General features: G+C 44.3%; 1 protein-coding gene across 5 annotated transcripts in view; it reads right to left on the bottom strand.

The window, feature by feature from the left end:
• The window catches only part of LOC117228486 (sodium-coupled monocarboxylate transporter 1), an 88,835-nt gene that overhangs the window by 13,697 nt on the left and 55,567 nt on the right, over positions 1-19,571 (bottom strand). For 4 of the 5 annotated variants that reach the window (XM_076526759.1, XM_076526758.1, XM_076526760.1 and 1 more), the window contains 2 exons: positions 2,201-2,603; positions 376-550 (listed from right to left, as the gene is read on the bottom strand). In XM_076526759.1, coding sequence (XP_076382874.1) covers positions 376-550; positions 2,201-2,559 — 534 coding nt within the window. In that variant the 5' untranslated portion in view covers positions 2,560-2,603. Of the gene's footprint in view, positions 1-375; positions 551-2,200; positions 2,975-19,571 lie in introns of those variants that run through there. The other variant, XM_033484269.2, reaches the window with a different exon arrangement.

The following is a 19,571-nucleotide window of genomic DNA, read 5'->3' as shown; positions in this document are numbered from 1 at the left end:
CTGCGGATTTTACAATAATTTGTAAGGTCTCTAAGTCGAAAATGATTTCGAGACGAAGTTCAAAACGAAAACCGTTCCGCAATGATAACATGACCCGATCTGTCCGCAATCTTTTCGCGAAGCGTTTCGAACAACGGAAGATATTATGAAACGAACGCCGCCAGCTAAAACAGTTCCCCATTCTTCGTAGAAACTTTTCGTATCGTTTCGATCCGAGTTTCACGGCGCAGAAAATTAATAAAAGTCGTTTCTCGGTCGACCAGGAAATTGTCCAGCTCGTATTCCGCGACCCTCCTTAACCGAGATTAACATTGCAAACACGATCGGAACAATGGGAGGGAAAAAAGCCGTTTCTCGCGGACATTGTATACACACCATGACGCTGAAGATGACCGATATGGAGGTGATGCCGATGATGCTGGCCCAATACGGCAGCCCGATGACGGCTTTCAGCGCGACACATGGCGTGAATATCGTGACGGCCAAGTTCAGCAGGCTCCGTATCACGTAGGAGAAACTGGCGATGCATCTGACTAGCTTCGACTTGAACCTGGAACGAATTAGCATAATTAGAAGAGTTCTTGTTCGCCGGCCTCGGCCGGACACAATCGTTAAGCTTAAAGACGGTCTCAAGGCCCGCGCGCGAAATCAAAGTCCGAACCGGAGTTTCTTTCGTGCACGTGTTTTCTTGGTTCCTCTTTCGTCAGCGCGGGGCGAGGGGCGGCGGGAGGTAGCACGAGGTTTTTTCGAAGCTCGACTCGATTTATGCCGGGGTACCGAGGTAAACAGAAAATGTAAAGCAGCTTCGGTTTCGGCGAGCCGGGCTCCGCGAGCGCGGCGAATTTAAATTTTCCCCGTGATCCGTCACGCCTCGTCATTTTGATAGAATAACAGAGGGAGAGGGGATCTCTTATGAAAGCCGAGATTTCGTTCGCTATTCCGTCAACGGAGAATATTAAATCCCCGTTCCTCCCCCGCCGAAAACTAATTTTTTTTACGGGCGCCGCCGCGAGCCCCGGAGAAGACAGAGGGAAATTTCGAACGCGTTTTCGAGTACTTCGCCGGCTCCGGATAATCGTTTCCTCGACGTAATTGTCTTCGAGATCCGAAAGCAATTTGCATGAATCGAATTGACTATTTATAGTCGCTTTACTATAAGTGTCTCCGGAAATTGCCGCGGCGCGCATACTTCGTATCCGACGAAACACAAAATGAGTCACGCGCGCGGACGTCTTGACTCGATAATTCATCAAGCGCACATGTTTCTTTCAGTCTTCGAAGCGTGTTCGCTCTTTGGGGGGACTCGGAATTTTAATAGCCTATTAGACGGATTTTGTTTTCGTCGCTTTGTTTCACGCGGGACAAACTTCGCCGTTGCCGGAGATGCTGGACCAAAAGCCGTTAGATTGTCTTGTTTACTAATTCTTCGTGCCCGACACTTCAATTTTTTATTTCACGGTTCTTAAGCGACTAAGATGACGAAGCGATCGTGATTTACAGAGTTAACGGAACGATCTTGCCAGCTATTTATATTCAAGCTTATTCCGCGTTATCATTGCCCATACAAAAATAGAAATGTAGCGAACTCTTATCAAGAGTTGAATCTTTCAATAGAACGAATATATTATATCTCTCAACATTGTGAACAAGATAATTATTTACTTAAAAAAAGAGCAGTCAGACTGACGATGTAAGGGATTTTTGATATTGAAAATAATCTTCGCCCATAAAGAATTCGAAATAAAAATAAAATCCAGTTTCACCCCTTCTTATCACTTGGTCCAATTAACCTTGAATACCTTGAACAATTTATAACAAGCATACATTTTGAAAAGAAGAAAATTTAAACCACTCGAGACCCCATTAAAACGAGAATAAAAATTCCGTACAGATCGTCTCTTATTTAAAAACAGAAAACTCCAAAAATAAAATGAAAGAACTCCGAGAATTCATTTTCTCTTACATTTCACAAAGTTACCTAAAAAAAATCCGCAAGAATTTCCACGCGAACGAGCAACGAAATCGTGAACAAAGTCATCCGCTCGCGTAATCCATCTCGGAAACAGAACAACGGGTTGCGCCTTTGGCAATCAATCCCCAAAACTCCGTAGTCGCTATTCTCATGCAAACCGGCTTGGCGTATCAGATCTTCCAACTAGTTCTATCACACGCGAATTGGGTCAACGGAGGAGACAATTACCTCATATCCAGGTACTGGTAGACGGACGTGATGCCGAGGCTGTAGTAAACAGGAACGAAGATGAAGCAGACGATGGGATACGCGAGCAGCATGCCGTAGACGGTCTCCCACATCGCGCTGCCCCTGTAATACAGCTCGGATGGATACCCTAGGAACGACCTGACTCCCAGGGTGCCCCTAGCGATCGAGAGCATCATGGCGCCCATGGACACGGTCCCCGTGGCGAACACATAGTCGGCCTTGGTGGTCTCCTTCCGCCGGCCCCGGAACTTCTCCCACAGCGGGATCACGAACGAGGCGACGATGCACCCGACGAAGACCAGGTAGTCGATCACCATGGACGACGGGTTGATCGTCATCCTGGAGTGTCCTGCTGGCCGGTGTCAACCCTTCCCCTCGAGTCCTTCGTGGTACCGAGAAAACCGAGTGCGTCGATGTTAGCTGCGGCAGTCTGGATCGCCTTTAGCGGCTTCGTGTTTGAATCTAGCCCGGGACAGTTTCGAAACTAGCTCTCCTCCAGGTGGTCCCGAGGGTGCGACCAGGACCCCTAACCGATCTACCAACCGAGTGAAGCCGAGCACCTCGCCGAAAATTTCTTCGACGCGCGTCTGTCTCTCGTCGGTCTCTCTCTCTCTCTCTCGCGTCTCTCTCGTCGTGTCGAATTCGAGAATTGCGAGTAACGCGATCTACGCTGCCTCTGACAGCCCCGATAGGATCAATGCGACGCGATCGGTGCGACGGCACGTACTGACTAACGCCGACCGTTAACCACTTCACGTTATTATGCCCGACACCCGGAGAGAGACAGCGCGAGCCGACAAAGCCGAGAGACAGAGACAGCACGCGGACTATCATCCGGAAAACGGCGGTGGGGGGCAGGGGTTGCCGTGGAAGGGACTAGACAGCCGGGAAGACAGGAGCCGGTGCCGTCGAGCTTTTTTCTTATCTGTCTCTCTGTCGCTATTGTTTATCGAACGGCACCGCGCGAACGGTATTTGCATGACGGATCGCACATGCTCTTTCCCGAGTCCCGCCCAATACGCGATGTCGCAATTGCGTCCCGTCCCATGAAGACGATCGTTCCCGTCGTCGTCGTTGACGATGACAAGCTTCCGTTACGAGGGTATTAGACGACCGAAGCATTAGGTCGCGCCGTGAGCAACGCGTGCTCGTGTGTTCACCAGCCGAGTGTTTTATGATCCGACGAGCATCGAATTTTTCGAGACGATTTAGTGGCGATCCCGGCGCGAATTTCTGTTCGCGCTTTCAGTCGCGGCTGCGGTCTGCTCGGTTTTCGGGCTTTTCAATTCTGCGCCGCAGAACAGAGGTTTTATGGGTTTTGCGGGCGCCCGGGATTATGCTTTTATAGTGAAATCGGGATGGGCGAGACGTAAGGCGGCAGGGATGACAGATGAATGTGAATATTGTTGTTTTTGCGACAGTCCATTTACGGGAATTGTTAATCTCATTCTCATTTATTTGGCATGAACGGGTCGGCTACTATTTTCATACTTCTACGAAACTGCAGCGTCTAGTAATGGTAATAATGATATAGTTGATTTTTTAATTTATTCGGATCATGCATAGAGAAGCCAATGTCGTTTGTACAAGTATTAGCCAAGCTGAGAATTATATTCAAAGGATCAGTATAGAGGAAGTGAAAGTCGTAGTAATGAGACACGAAAGCTTGGTGTTTCCTGCTAAAAGATCGTGGATTGTTGAAAGTAATTAATTTAGTTTTTTACTATGTCGTGTGTAATTATTCAGTTTCTATTCATCCCCCGGCTCTTGCGATTAATAAAGATCATTTTCATTTTGCAGAAAGGTCCACAGACAACATAAATATATTGCAGCAATTACCTTCGTCAGTCTTTTGTATCTTGTAGATTTTACTGTTGTTTTATTGAATTTTATGGTTTCTTCTATCCTGATTGCTTCGCGTTAATTTCAAACCCTATCGAGATTCCCGAGCACCGTGGTATTATTTTTACTCGGAAATTGGGATTTGATGACGCGAAGCATTGTTTAGAATTCTAAGGCGATGGAATTTATGATGCGGATATAGCTTCGCAGCTATTTTTTCAGTACAAAAAGTCCTTCTAGGTAATTATAATTATTTTCGCATTTGACATCATAAACAGGAAGAAATTCCTAATCCGTCCCTCGGGAAAGTCCGAGGTTCTCCTGGCCATCGTAAATTTCTTGGTGCAGATTAGGCCCCCAGGACGGACCAACGGAACTGACAAAAACCCGAGACCCTGAATATTCCATTTTTTAACAACCTAATGGGCGGTATTTGCATCAAAATCCGTATTGGCTGGTGGGAGTTCCTATCGTGCTGAAAACGCCAAGGGGTAGGGATTGGAAGTCGACGTGGAACATGAGCCACGAGAACTTCATCAGAAGCAAAAAAGAAGCGAAACCGAACTTGAAGCGAAACTGAACGAATCTCCCTGGCAGAGATCGGGTGTAGAGTAGGCTCTTGCCGGCCACTGTTGGCGGCCATCTTTCAAGGCTCTTGCCGGCCATTGTTAACAGTCATTATCAATACACGAGCGTGTTTTTGAACCAGCAAAATAACGCCACGCTCGAAATAAGCAGACAATTGAGCGATCGATCTTTTCTGGGGCAAGTGAAAAGGGCCAAGAAGGGCTGAGCCAAAACAAGAGTAGCTTCCTCGAAAAGAGACGACTTCGATAGCTCTTGGCCTAGTCAAACAATGGCTGATCAAACTTTCCGCGATGCCGGCTCGAATTTTTCAAGACGAATTCTGCCGACCCCGCGAACCGAGCATTGTTTCCGCCGGGCTGTTTCTAAAATTCAAGGAAGTCGGGGCCGATTGTCTCAGCCGCTCGCAAAATTCTCCGTTTCGATCGCGTTCGATCTATGTGCTTGCGCGTGCAACGACCCGAAAAATGGGGCCTTGCGATTAACAGCCCGCGTTCGCGAGGCTCGCATAAATTCGCGATCGATCGCTGGTTAATCTGTACTCGCCGCGCCTATTGCGTTGACCAGCTTCTCTATCGAACCAAAAATAAGCTTCGAGTTACTTCCTTAACATAATTGAAATGATTGTGAACAAAATTTACAAACTGTTTAAATTTCTTTACACAACTTTAGATAGAAAGAAAAGTAAAGTGAATGTGTAAATACAATAATTTTTCTTTTAATTCTGCTTAATTGACGCTCAGATTGTCCATTTTTGTGTACAATCTAAGCGTCAATTAGAGAGAATTTACTGTATATGGTTCCAAACATTTAAGCAAAAATCGGAAAATAAATGGAAAGAAGTGTAAACAAATTCTTAACATATTCTTCGGAGACTTTTTTGGTAGCAATATTAAACGCCCAGCGGTAGATAATGCCTTAATAACCAATCACAATAGTAACGCACTACAGAATTATAATCGTTTTCCTTGTCAGCGTACTTATCGGTGCTCCTTAACCTTTCGAATGTTCCTTTCGTTCGCGTTCAATGTTGCGACTTGTGTTTCCTGTTCAATAAAAATGTTGTTATGGTTCTCGGAGACTAATTTGTTGACTTATACAGCAGTCCATTAAGACGACAATGCGATAAAGACATTACCGCACCTACCGCATATGTTCGAACCGCTAGATCCCCAACATTTGCCTGCGCCATAAACGCATAAATCCTGCAATCCATTTATTGCTGCGATCACTGCATCACCTGCGCTAAGTCCACACACTGCGGAATGTTCGTCTCCGCCTATTTGATAATGCAATTTCTAATTCCTAGAAATCGTTCTGAGTCAGGAATTTTATCGAACAGCTGGCCGATTATCGCATTGCTCTACAAACATCTGAAATTCGTTGTAAAATTCAGCCTCTCGGAATCGTCTTCAAACATGTTCAACGATAAGTACCGTCTTGAAGCGCTTGAATCCTCAACAGCCGATTAATTAACATTAATTATCAGCGGGGTATCGAATCAACGTAACGCTTCTATTCGTTTGGCGGACGAACAAGGAAAAAGATGAATTAATTCTCGCTCGTTGCCAGCGTCACACGTGTGTCACGATTTTGTATCTCCCATAAAGAAAATCAAATTAATTTTCGCGCGTGTCGTTAAATTTAAAATCGCATGATGCAATCTGAACGCGTGACATTCGGGGAATTCATAAGTTCTTTGTGACAATACGTTTCTCCATGTTCCAACAGTGGGCGCGTCGCATTAATAGCCCTTCGCATTCTGTGGCGTTATTAAAAATTATTACATCATAATTCGAAACAATTTCCACCTTGCCCGGCTTGTGCTTTATAAATCGCTGCAAATGGAAACGTCACTGCGTCCAACAACTATTTTTTTCCACAATTCAATTCAACATGGATTTGATTATCGTGGCTTCGCTTCTACAACGACTTTTCAAAGCTCGCTGCACGATTTTTCCTGGCACTTTTGTGAAACGAAAAGCAAGCTTCTTTGCTTCAGAATCACAGCTTGAATTCAAAGCTTGATAAAATGACTGAAAAAATTGTTCATACTTCTACAGGCTCGACGTGATCGTGTAATTGCTTCTTTACTTTAATCTCTAATTTTTCCAAGGAAAGCGTGCCTTCAGTTTCCCATCTGCTAAGTTACAACAACAAAAAATGTAAAAAAATAACGAAGCAGGGGGTGCGAAAGTACAGACTTCGAGCTTCAAAACGAGCCCCGTTTCATCCCGGTACGATCATTTCTCCCGAAATTATAACAGATCAAACGTCGACAATTTTTCGAATGTCCACTTTGGCTACCGATCGCCGATATTTGCGAATAAAGTGCGACTTCCTCCATTTTTCTTGGACCACCACCGGGAGTCGATGTTTCATTCTGATTAATCGCAGCAGGACGCCGTATTTTCGACCATTCCGACCGGCGAGCAGACCCGCGAGCTCTCCTCGTTCCCACCATTACAATGCGAAATCAATCGCGGCTATTTACCGTGGCGCGTTTAACCCATTTCGCTCGGCCGATTGACCAAGTGTTTTCGGCGTTGCGGGACCGGGATATTTCATACACGAGTCGCCAGAATCCGGATACTATTTCGCGCGGATCCGGCGACCGTGCCCGCGCGAGCATGTCTGAATCCGCGGGTTCCCCGAACTTCGATAACCGGCGCCTCTCCTCATTTTTGCGCGGACTGCTATCCGAGATAACTCCGCCAGCTGAGTGCAAACTTTTTCTTGGCGAACCGTTTCTACTGAACTTCGCAGAAATTGATTCGCGAGCAGGATTAAAACTATTCCGAGTAGAGAGATTCTCAGCCGTTTCCGACTAACTCGAGGCATCGGCTCGTGTTTTATGCATTTGTTTAAATGTATTATACATCGCCAAGCGAAAGAGAAAAAAAACCGTGACGCGGCGACTGTCGAGCGGTCATGAAATTTTCATGCGACTGCAAACATGAGTCGCGTCGCGTGTCCGGGAGTCATTGAATCATGCTGATTTGGGAAATTTTCGTCGTGGAAAATCTTCGGCGATTGTTCGCTCAGGCTCGCGAACGAATTTTTACTGACTGCTCTGTCGCGTCTTCCTGAATTCTCTTATTCGGATCCAGAATACGTAAGATCGTTTTTGGAATAACAATCGATGTCGTACAATTTAACTTTTCAATTTTAATTCGACTAAATCGAATGTTTCAATGTTACACGGTGTTATACATTTTGCAGTCGGTGCAGCGGACGAAGCGTTGGATGCGCATGTATTGCACAACTCGCGGTAATTTGTTCGATGCTATCATTTTATTTGTCGTTGACGTATGGACGATTACTGCATTATTATGTCTATTCATTGTTAACGATCGTATTTAAAAAGCGGTCTCGCTACGGTGGCGATGGAATCGCGATCAGATTCGAGTGTCGATATACTTATTGGCTTGACGCGTTGCCTACGTCAAACAATTATTTTTTTCACGATAACTCTAGCACGAACAATGTGCTCTATCCTCTACAATCACGCGCCGCTCACGATTAATATGCTTTATCCTACACGATCACGTGTCGTTCACGAATAATGTGCTTTAACCTACGCGATCACGTGTCGTTCACGGGCGGCGTGCTTTTGGTAATCTTTGAAACGGTTAAATTAATTGCCGAATAGTAACGTTGGCATCACGAAACAGAGCTCTATCAATGATATTGTACGCGTTGGGGAACAGTGAAAAACACAGATAACAACGAATGTTTAACGCTAAACCTACCGTGCGAGATTCTCTCGTGAAAAATGGTCGAATAAATTTGCTGACTCGAGGATAAGTGTATCAATTACTGTGCCCATTAGAGTGAAATAAATAGCTTGTCTTACCTATATCGCATTTGTTGAAACATTTCAATTATTTGTCGACGTATCTTATATAAATACGAATTTTTTCGTAAATGAAATATTGTATAAACAACACGAAAAAAATTTAATTACTGTGTGTGTATCAGTTTCTGTACATTGATCTAATTGATTACTTGCACCAATTACTGTGATCAGTTATAGGTAAACAATCCTATAACAAAATTGTAAAAACATGAAATATTTCGTGCTAGATTATTTAGCACAATTTATTATATACGTTTGAATACTTAAATATTAAATATTATTTAAATAATATTAAAATAAATATTAAATAAACTTAAATATTATTAAAAAAAAAGAAAAGAAACGAAAATCATGTACAGCGTACATATGTTTCACGGACTAAGAAAGTAAGGTTAGATGCGACACGTTGTTTGCCGTGGGTGTTTGCTCAGTAATCAACGCACGCATCGAAGAAGACGCGAGATCTTGATCCGGTTCCGTTGCACAGTAACGGAAACAGGACATGAATTTGTCGCGGTTGCTAAATTACTTTAAATAAAAATGTAAATCCAAAAATTCGATTATATTACTGTTTTTCCGTAATTTTTTTGTTTTGACAAGCATCGTTTTCGCGTTTGTTTCATGACGGAATTTGAACGCCGCGACGTTCCGGATGCCCGATCGCATATTCTGCGAGGATTTCTTATGTTCGTTCCGTGTTAAAAAATTGCAAAGGAAACGTATGGTTTCGCATTGTTTCGTCCTCCACCCCCAGCGAGGCGAGATACAAAGATCGCGTACGTGACGAATTATGCAAACACCGATAGCCGTGCATACCGCAACCGGATTCATCTGCTCCAGTTCAGCAGATACCCGGCTGCCTCGTAAATAAGCCAGTATTTATATGTATGCATGTATATCGCCAGGCGGCACGTGACACACGAGCCACTTGTTTTCTGCGTGCGCATCGGAACTCGTTTAACCCGGTCAATTAATGCCCGGCCGAATCGTCGGGAATGCGCAAGAAAATTCGGCAAACCGGAAGCGAACGAAATTCCCGCCATCAAATTGGAAATTTCATTCCGTCGATCAAATCGATCATTGCAATAAGAATGGAACTGACGACGCCCCTACTATTTTTCTCGGTTCGAATACCGATTTAATACTAGGTTTTACGAAGCCCGTCAAAATGTCGGGTCACTAATTTTCTGATTTACGATCATGCAGACTGCAAAGATGCATTTATGAGTTATTTATCAAATATACGTGTTAATTGCGGCAAATATTACAATGATGCTCGTTCAAAATCAGAATAAATGTCTTATCGTTATTTTTACAAATTACTAGAAAAACAGCTGCTTTCGGTGCTCTGCAAATCCGGCATTAAAATATACATTTCTTCAAACAAATTGATCTAGAAATGAGTAAAAAAAGCACAACTTGTAAAACGCAATTATTTTTTTTCTAAACTGGACTATCATAATCTCGCCGTGAAATTTTCTAAAGAATTTACTCAAGAGAAATGATTAATTTGCAACAAAATCTCGCAATTACAATACGGAAGATAAAATTGCTGCACAGACTCTTCCATTTAATGGCCCGGTCGGAGACTACAAAAGGATCCTACGAGATCCAAAATGGCGTCCGGTCCGCAACAGTCTACAATTATCTCGGAAACTCCCGTTGTTCTCTCGGCAGATCGTTCGACCTTGAAACTGCCGAAGTTCCTCGGCCATTTCCGAAGGGGTTGCTCACTTTTAATAGCCGCGACACCAATCGCCACCCCCCTCGATCCATCCCACCCTTTTAGAACCCCGTGCAACCCTTCTAGAAAATCACAGGGGAGGGAACGAGGCACTTGTGAGTACGAGGAAAGCGAGCGACAGGCAGACACACGGTGAATGTCGTGGAAACGCACGGCGCCGCAGCCAATTCCGTTCGTTCCCGTCGCCGACGACATCGTCGTCGTCGTCGTCGTCGTAGTCGTCTGCACAGGTATCAAGCCTCTTCTCCCTGCACAAGGATCAGTCGGCTGCCTTCTAGTTACGACAAGCCACTATCGACGCGGCTCGGCGCCGGCTCGTGGAAATTTCCCTGAAAAACATTAATCCGGGTGTCGTCTGACGCGCCCCACCTCCTTCCATCCACCGTTCCCCACCTGGCAAGCCTCTGACACTCTCGGGACGGGTGCAATTTGTTGGCCGACCGATTTTTCGAAGGAGCAGACTTTTTCGTGTCAGGCTCCGACGGTCGTGTCTGTTTCTCCGCGGGATCGTCGCATTGTGCGACGCAGATCACGGCGACAGGTTCCAGATGTTAGTACACGGGTTCTCGGTGATACGTAGATTAGGCGTGGTTCTTTTCGCGGTTTCGAAGTCACAGTATTTTTTTGCAACGCAGGCGCAGTTCTGCTTTAATCGCTCGAGTCGCTCGCTTTCGAATTTTGTTTCGTAGAAAATGATAGATGATGGGAATATTAAAAATGTTAAAATTTCCACAAAAATAAAGTTTTCGAGCTGAAATTTTTTTACAGCGCATGTTCACGGTACTGAAAAAATACGAGCACGAATTTCACGCTACCATGATTTTTTGTCGGAAAAAGAAACCTTTTACGAAACTAATTTATACATATTTGAATATATCGTAAAAAGTTCTATAAAAATTGCGTACTTTAATAATTTTTTCTTAGTGATTACTGGTAGTTGATATTCATAGGGTCAACTTCCCCCTCCCCTTAAGATCGAATTCGAACGTAATCCATTTAATTAGCGGGCCGGGCCACGTTTCTAATCGTTAACGCGGCGTTTTCAGCCCCGGTGTACCGCGAAAAGGGAACAATGTGTCCGGGGCAATGCACCTAAACGCGGAACGTTGACAAATATCGGGGGTGTGTTTTAAGGGAGGCAGCCAATGAGACGCCGACTGCGGTAAATGCGAGCGAGAGCCTCGCCGCGCGGCGCACTTTCGAACAATGGCCAAGGATGGCCGTCCTCCTTTGCGGACATTTGTCGCTTCCGTCGGTCCCTCGCGCCCTTCGACACCTTCCGCGTGAAATTTTTCTTGCGCCTTTTGTCTCTCGCCACTTACATCGCCGCGAGAAAGCAGCGAGAACTCCGCTATCTCCGTGCCGCGGCGATACCGTGGCGCCCGTTTTCGCTGCGAATCAGTTCTTCCGTGCTTTTGTGTCCAAGATAAAAGCGACATTCTTGGAAACGTAATACCGAACCCCTCGCGACAATTATATTTCGCGAACCGGCCAGTCCCCTTGGAACTTACTAAATTACGTGAACCCGGCTGTTTGCGACGTCGCGCGGCAAGGAAAAATGACCGGGTCTGCGTGAAAATCGTAGAACCCTTGACAGAAACGAGACAGAGAGATGATTCTTTCATTAAATGAAACTCGAAATGGTCGAGAATATGGGGAAATTATGGAGGAAGGGGGAAAATTATATCCGACATTGGAAATTTACGTTCAATTTGATATGTTCCGATCAAATTTCGGATTATCCGTTATGGCATGTGATTATTTTTGAGTAATTTTAACATGTAAACTATTCGCATCATGTAATTCAGGTTGAGCTTGTATTTTATAGGTTTGTCAATATTCATATGCATGTATATGTTTACATACTTCTCTTCTCGCTTTCCATTATATGTGCATGAATTAATGGAATGCGTAGAATCAAACCAAATGGATGTAAAACTATCTAAAAAAGAAAAATCAATTAAATCGTATTTTTTCTCCAGTTATGAAGTGTTATAGAAATTATGATATATTTATGATTGATTATGTTATAGAAATGATGTATAACAAATCAAGATGCAAATCCAATCGCATGTCATAATGGACAAACTAGAATTTTATCGAAAAATACCAAATTTGACATACATTTTCAACGTGAAAAATTGTTCGTGCTAGATTCACTATAATTTCCCCATATTCCAGAACGTTCTAAGTTTAATTTAACAGAAAAATCATCTGTCTATCACATTTTTCCGTCAAAAGTTGGTCATTTTTCACCATCGTGCGTCGATTCCAGACGATTTCCGAGGCAGCTAGAATTGTTAGACTATCATAGAATAAGATTCGAAATTATCCTCAATTTTACGTAAATCACCGTTTTCTTAGAACGGCGAAGCTAAAAGTCGAGAAACGACCGTTACATCAGAACCGGCTGAAAATTTCAACAGTTTCATCGAAGTCGGTCTCTTAAGTTTCGCGCAACACGGCGGAAGATAAAATCAGAGTCGCAACAAACTGCGAAACCCGCGGGACGAGGGGCTCGGCCGTAGAAATTCGCGCGTATATGCTCATGCAAATATTGTGCAAACACAGAAAGGGACGCTGGAGCCGCGCCAGCATCATGTTCATAATTTAATGCAGCCGAATCGCATCCGTCGAAAATGTGCTTGCGCGAACGCGTCGCGACAGCGCGAATCAATATACTAATTCCGCGCGATCTTAAATATTTATCCGAAGCCGGCGTTCGCGAATCGCGCGCGCTTGTTCGAGCTGAAAAATATCAACTGACCAGCTGGCTTCATACGAATTAATGTTTCAGTCGCTGATGTAATTATCTCCGCGAGAACGAAAAGAAACATCCGCGGATTTATCGCGCCGTTCTGCGAACAGCTTGTCGGGTATTTTTACAAAATTCGAGTTCTGCTTGATTACACTGGTAAACCGCCATCTGGAGCTACAACGAGGCGCGTCGATTCAGCATATTAGCCGATTAAACAAGCTGTCGCCGCGATGCGTTCTCCGATGAATAGAATCGAAATTTCGGCAACGAAGAACCGTGCTTTCGGATCGATAGCCACGGTGCCATCTGCAGAACCTTTCTCGAAAACCATCTCCGGCTTTGTGCGGCGATCAACTATCGGCGGCAGGGCTTTGAATCGGTTCAAAGTGCGCCGAGGGGGTAGGATAGCGTTCGCCAGGCATCGGGCATCCGCACAAAGTGCACTGTTTCAGGCTTTCCGATCCGAAGTTTCCATCGATTGATACAAGAATTTCGACAGTGCCGCGAGAAGCGCGAGCCGTTCCTAGAATTCCAGCGTTTCCGCGTTTCGGCGGGGCTCGCGTTCAAAGATCACAAGAATGCGACAGAAGCTGCGTTACACGCGGAATAATCGTCGGAGAGAGAGAGAGAGAGAGAGAGAGAGAGAGAGAAACAGAGAGACTTGGCCATCGGTAAAGTGTGCCGGACGAGTTGCCGGCCGCGGATCCCCGAGAATCGCGATTTCTCTGCTCGAGCGAACCGCTTTTGATCCTGTGCCTATGATCGAGCATCGCTTGCGTTCCTACGAATTCCCTGGAACGGCCTTTGATGCAAAGGAAAACAGACGCGAACGCTACTTCGCGGAGAAAAACTCAAGAATCGCTCTTGGATACTTCAGGAATATTAGGCTCGATTTGTTCTGCCAGATTCAGATTCTACCAGGTTCATTATTCATTTTTTTCATTCAGACAGTTTTACAAAATGGAATAACTAATTTCTAATCGGTCCATGTGACTTTAATTTTTCTTAAATGATAGAGGGTCCGGTCTACTAGACAATGACTATAATAATGCTTGTTTTTAATGTTGCTATGAAACTTTACTTACTTGGAATTTTTTACCTTTTTTATCATTTCAAGTAATGGCAATATTAAAAGAAGTTCCTCTATCATATATAAAAAAAAGAATACAAACTCTTTTGGATCAATTTGAAAAAAGTTGTTTTCTTCGAAAAGCTGTCCGCTTTCCGCGGTGAGTGTACCATCACAGTAGATCAAAAGAGTATTTTTATACCCATCTTCTTCGGTGTAATTTTTCATAAAAAGATGGAAATTTAATTTTTAATTGTTAGAGAAGCCTACAGAGCATAAGTTTGACAGATTTGTTTCGCGAACTGATTTGAATTAACTAACAAACGCGCGAGTCGCGATGAACTTTTTATAGAGCAATCTGTTGGTGCCATATGTAATCGATGGGCGATCGATAATTACTGTGCACTGGTGCATAAATCGAAAGAATAAAGACAATCGGAATGCACACGAGCTAAGCACATAGATCGGACAGTAATGATGAGATGGAACAATGGACAGGGAGCAATGGTCTTCGCCTAACAGTGTTTAAAATTTCCGCTGAAATTTCTATTAAAAATCCATTAGAATTGAAATTTGCCCGCAGTTCGTGGATTAACAGCAGAGAAACACATATGCAAACCTAGCAACAAGTATTTAATACCGTGTAGTACTGTTCGGAGAAGTTGCATACTCGACGTTCAAAACAATGGCAATTAAAAAGTTACACAATTCTTGTTGTGCCTGCGCCGGCAAGTGCTACATTACTCGCAGAGACAACGCAGCGAGATAATTGTTAGCAATTTTTATAGCCGAAATGTATCCGCAAACAGCTGACACGTGGAAGTAACCGTATATTTAGCCGAATTGTGAGAAAAACAATGCGGCGGACCGTTTGTCTGCATTAGAATTCCGCCGAGTCGCCTCGCGCCGTAATCTAGGAGAAACTGTAAGCGCTCTAGCCATTACTATCGTCTGTTATGAAGCCGTAAGAAAGGCTACGTTTTTGTTCGGCGAGGGAAGGCCGGCAGATGCGAGCGCAGTTTTTCGTAGGCAGATGGTCTGAAAGCCGAAACGAAAGGAGAGAACGACGAGCCGCGGTACACGTGACGAGCTCTTTCGTAACGCACGTATCACGTGCGATTAGCTGAAAACTAGTCGACAAGCCATTTATCATCGGGCCGATAAAGCGAACAGCAGAAATTTGTTGCTCCGTGTAGAACGATCCCCGTGGCGGGCCCTAATAGAATTATTTTCGAGCGGAATTTTTCATAGTAAATTTTCCACTATGCTTATCGGCGACGTGTCAGGGGGCCAAGGACCGGAAGATTACGCGCGCCTCGAGTTTCCTCGGCAAATATTAGCTTCGTCCGGCGATTAGAATCCATTAAGAGCGCCGGAACACGGAAAAAGTGCCTCGCACATTGTATGCTAAGCGTTCGAAGACATCGGGAAACTTATTCCCGGTCGCGGAAGTCGGTTTGCTCTGTACGGCTCGCTAGCAGCGGACCCTTAAGCCGACTACTCACTCGTGAGACGGTATGGAGACAAGGAAATTACGGTATAAAAGGCCGGATCGGACCGTATTTTTCATAACATTATTGGTGATATTATCTCGCGTGATTTTATTTCATAATCATTTCCGTGCCTCCGATCACTTTTTAAATTACGTTATTCGATATATTATTTTAAATAACGTGGTATTTTATTTTACAAAATTGATTTCAGTCTAATAATTTATTTTATAATCGAGATAATTTTGAAATGCTTCTCGGAAATTGAATGCTTTCTCGGTGATCTAATTATTAGCTGCGATTGCGAGTCGGATTTATTCTTGCATGCTCGCTGACATTTCTGTCAGATAAAAGTCCCGATCTGATTATGTTAAATGATTATCCGATAATGAGACACCCTTTTTCTGGAGAATAACATCCCTCTTTCGTCTCCTGCGCCAGCGGAACGATTATTTTCTTTCGCGACGATGTTGAGCGTACCTCGACAAGTTTTCTGTTCAATTTTCTAACGTAAACGCTCGGGAACTATCAATGCACGAATCTTGCAATCCAGTGATCAGTTTAATGGATCTTGACTCGAACGTTGAATTCATTAGCAGGAATGTATCGACGATTTATTTATCCTCTGTAACGTCTCGCATGCGCGAACGCAGCCTTCCGTCATTAAACAACGCCGTCCATCGCCAACATCTACGTACACTTTTCTGCGTAAAAGAAGCCAGAAATAATAACAAAAGTCGTTCTCTCAGAGTATAATTGTAGCTGTTGATAACGTATCCAATTACAGCTATTCATACGGCCTGGGAAAAATGGAAATTTTAAGTTTAATACTTCTCGAACATTGAAAACAAGATCTGTATCACCGCCGCGAGGAACGAACAACGCCTACTTAGCTCCATAATCATTCGCGATGCTACTTTATTATCAAATACGATATTAAATAATAATAAATAAATAAATTTTTCAAACAAACAACTTTTGTGTTCCTCCACATAGAACAATCGATTGAGCTCTTCTCCTGCACAGAGACCCGGGCAGATTTGATATCGAAGGAGAATAAGAAACAACTCGTGAAATAATTGATTTCGAATGCGTAATTTTTTACGCAGTTGAATAAGGAATTATTTCATTATTTTCAATCATCACGAAAGTAATAATTCTGAAAATAATATATGTAACGAAAAGATTTTATTCGAAGAAATCCTTACATCGATTTGCTTTCAGCAAAACTCTTTCTTCTCCGGACTCATCTAATATCGACGTGAAAGAAAATAATCGTTCAACTGGCGCGGAAGATGAAACGGGGGTGTTATTCTTCAGAAAAATGTTTCTTATTATCGGACGATCATATAACATTGCCGGATCGTTCCTTTTTATCTTGCTGAAATGTCAATGAGAGGATGCCAATATAAACCGGACTCAGAGCTGATATAATTAGATCACCGTGTAATCTCCGAGAAGAATTTCTCAATTATCTCGAGCAATTACTTCGGATAATCCTAAAATAAAATAACGCGTTACTTAACATAATATTTCTAAGTACATATATATCACAGCCATGGAAATAATTATGAAATGAAATAACATTATTATTTTTATTATAATACATATATTTTATTATATGAAATAATGTCATTTCAAATGTGCTTAGGTCTGTCTGTACATGCGTTAAAAATTCGGAAGGACGATTTTCCAATGAAAATAGAAATTCTGCTGTTTCGGCGTCGCGCGAGTTCCGTGCGGCATTCCAAAATTTTCTCGAGCCGGTATTCTCGTCGGAATAAAGCGATTAGATGCGTCAACGGTGCACAATTACGCGGTACACAATCGGCCGGCGATCTAACAATTCACCGGCGAGGAAAAACCAAATGACCACCTGCGAATAAGATCGTTTCCACGGAAAGCCAGTCGCCTCGTTTTCTGCAGCTCGTCGAATCGATTAGCTCGGTTCGCGCGATACCCGCGAGCACGTGCTCCGGGTTCAAGGAAGCCGGTCGATCACGAGAACGGTAGTCACAAGACAAACAATTGGCGGGCCGCGAATTTAATTGATGACTCGGCCGGCTCGGCCCGGCCCGGCCCGGCTCGGCCCGTTGACCCGCCGCGTCGCCGACGGTCACGCGCCGGCCCATTGATTGCGATTCATTGCCGGCGGGTCCGGCGAGCGCGTGCAAATTTATTCGCACCGCGTGATCTCGCGATTAGCCCGGGACCGGCCAATCAAATTTTTCCTCGGGCCAGCGGCCGACCTGTCGCTCGAACGCCCGAATTCCGCTGACGCGAACCTCAGCGATGTTCATGCGAATTTATATCGAGCCGCATGACGCCCGCGAATTTGTGTAAATGCTCTTTTTATCGGGGACCGCTCCCGGTCGACAGGCTGTCCTCTATTTTTGCGGTCTGCGGGGCATTCGTTGCGAAACTGTTCGATTTTGTTGGGCGGCTCGCTCGCGAGCAAATTGCGGTCCGGTGTGTTCGGGCGCGGATTTTTCTGCGCGAAAGCCTCGGAACATTGTCGACGATTTGCTAGCAGAAAATTAATGAAAAATGGATGACGCCGGATTCGAAACTTTCATGCGTGTGCTCCCTGAAATTGAATTTTTCCGATCGCGTAGCAACCCTCAGGATTTTCGCTTTCCTTGATCAAAACCGTCCGCGATCATATTGCGACGTTTCACCGGCGTAAAACGAAATCTACTCGAACCGGACCGTCACATGTTCCCTCCGCAGAGAACATACAAATTCAATTAGGTTCGCCCCCCGGTAGAAACACGGATATTCCGCGCGGAATATTTTCCGTGTTCCCTTTTACCCGGCATCAAAAGTTCCCGCTATGTAGAAAACCGAATGTCGATTTTCGCCCTAACACAGCTTACCACGTCATATTTCTCCCGTGAAAAAAACTTGCGGTTCCTTTCTTCGGTATTCGTCAATTGATCTCTCTGATGTGTTCATCCTTTAATATCCATATTTATTTATATCGTTGCTAGCACGGCGTCCGTGTAAGCCTGCATTTAATGGATTACATTTCCCGATATCATTTCGGAGATTACCAGACTTGGCAGTCGCAGAATTTTCTCAGCGAATGTATTTATTCGAATAAAATGTAAAATAATGTAAATGGATTGCGGATTTTATGCATTTATTGTGAATTTAAGAACATCGTTACACTCTTTTCAATTCACTGAAACTATTAAAGGAACAAATATAGCTCCATTTAACTCTCGTTTTATAAAATTGCTGAACAACATTTTTATCTCGCATAAAGATCCGCAGTCTGAATATAAGATCGCAAACAATTAGTTTATTGAACAGTGTGATCGTCAAACCAGCAATTTCGAAAGTCCCGAAGTCGAAACAATTTATTGAACGGAATAAAAATAGAAAATTCGAAGCTCTCTTGCATTTTGTTGGCAAAATGTCGGACACATGAATTCTGAATCTTCGATCAACTACAACTGCGCGCAGTCTTTTCATGCGCTGAGAAATGGGACATGCGATCGCAAAAGGCTAGATTTCCGTTTTCGAGAATTAGCGAAGCCGATGCGATCGGCTCGCGTCCCGAGCGAATATTTTGCATAGCCGGAAGCTTTTCGAAAAATATTTTCCATCCCGTAGAAACGGCTTCCGGATCGATGTTCTTTCGCAGCGGTCGACGTTCCCGAAATTATGGGCGACGCGTGCCCTGTGGTTACCGATAAGCCCGACTTCCTCTTCCTGTTCCCGTACACTTCGCCGAGCTCTAACGAGGTTTCTACTTCGATGAAGTCGAGAGGCGGCTCGCGAGATCCGACCAGGGATACCCGGCGAGGTGAACGCGACAAACTCGAGCGGGAAACGAATCGCGCGCCGTCGCGGAATAAGTATCCGGCGCGGGGGGGAACAATGCGGAGACGACCGGGCAACACCCCAGGTGCGTTCGACAACGTTTCGCTTTTAAAACATTCTTGTTCCACGGCGCCACGGTTGGCCAAACGTCGCGGTTCCGCCGCAAATGGCGATC

Source organism: Megalopta genalis, chromosome 15 (assembly GCF_051020955.1).
Source record: "Megalopta genalis isolate 19385.01 chromosome 15, iyMegGena1_principal, whole genome shotgun sequence".
In the NCBI taxonomy this organism is placed as follows: Eukaryota; Metazoa; Arthropoda; class Insecta; order Hymenoptera; family Halictidae; genus Megalopta; species Megalopta genalis.
This window is presented reverse-complemented; position numbering and strand designations above follow the sequence as displayed.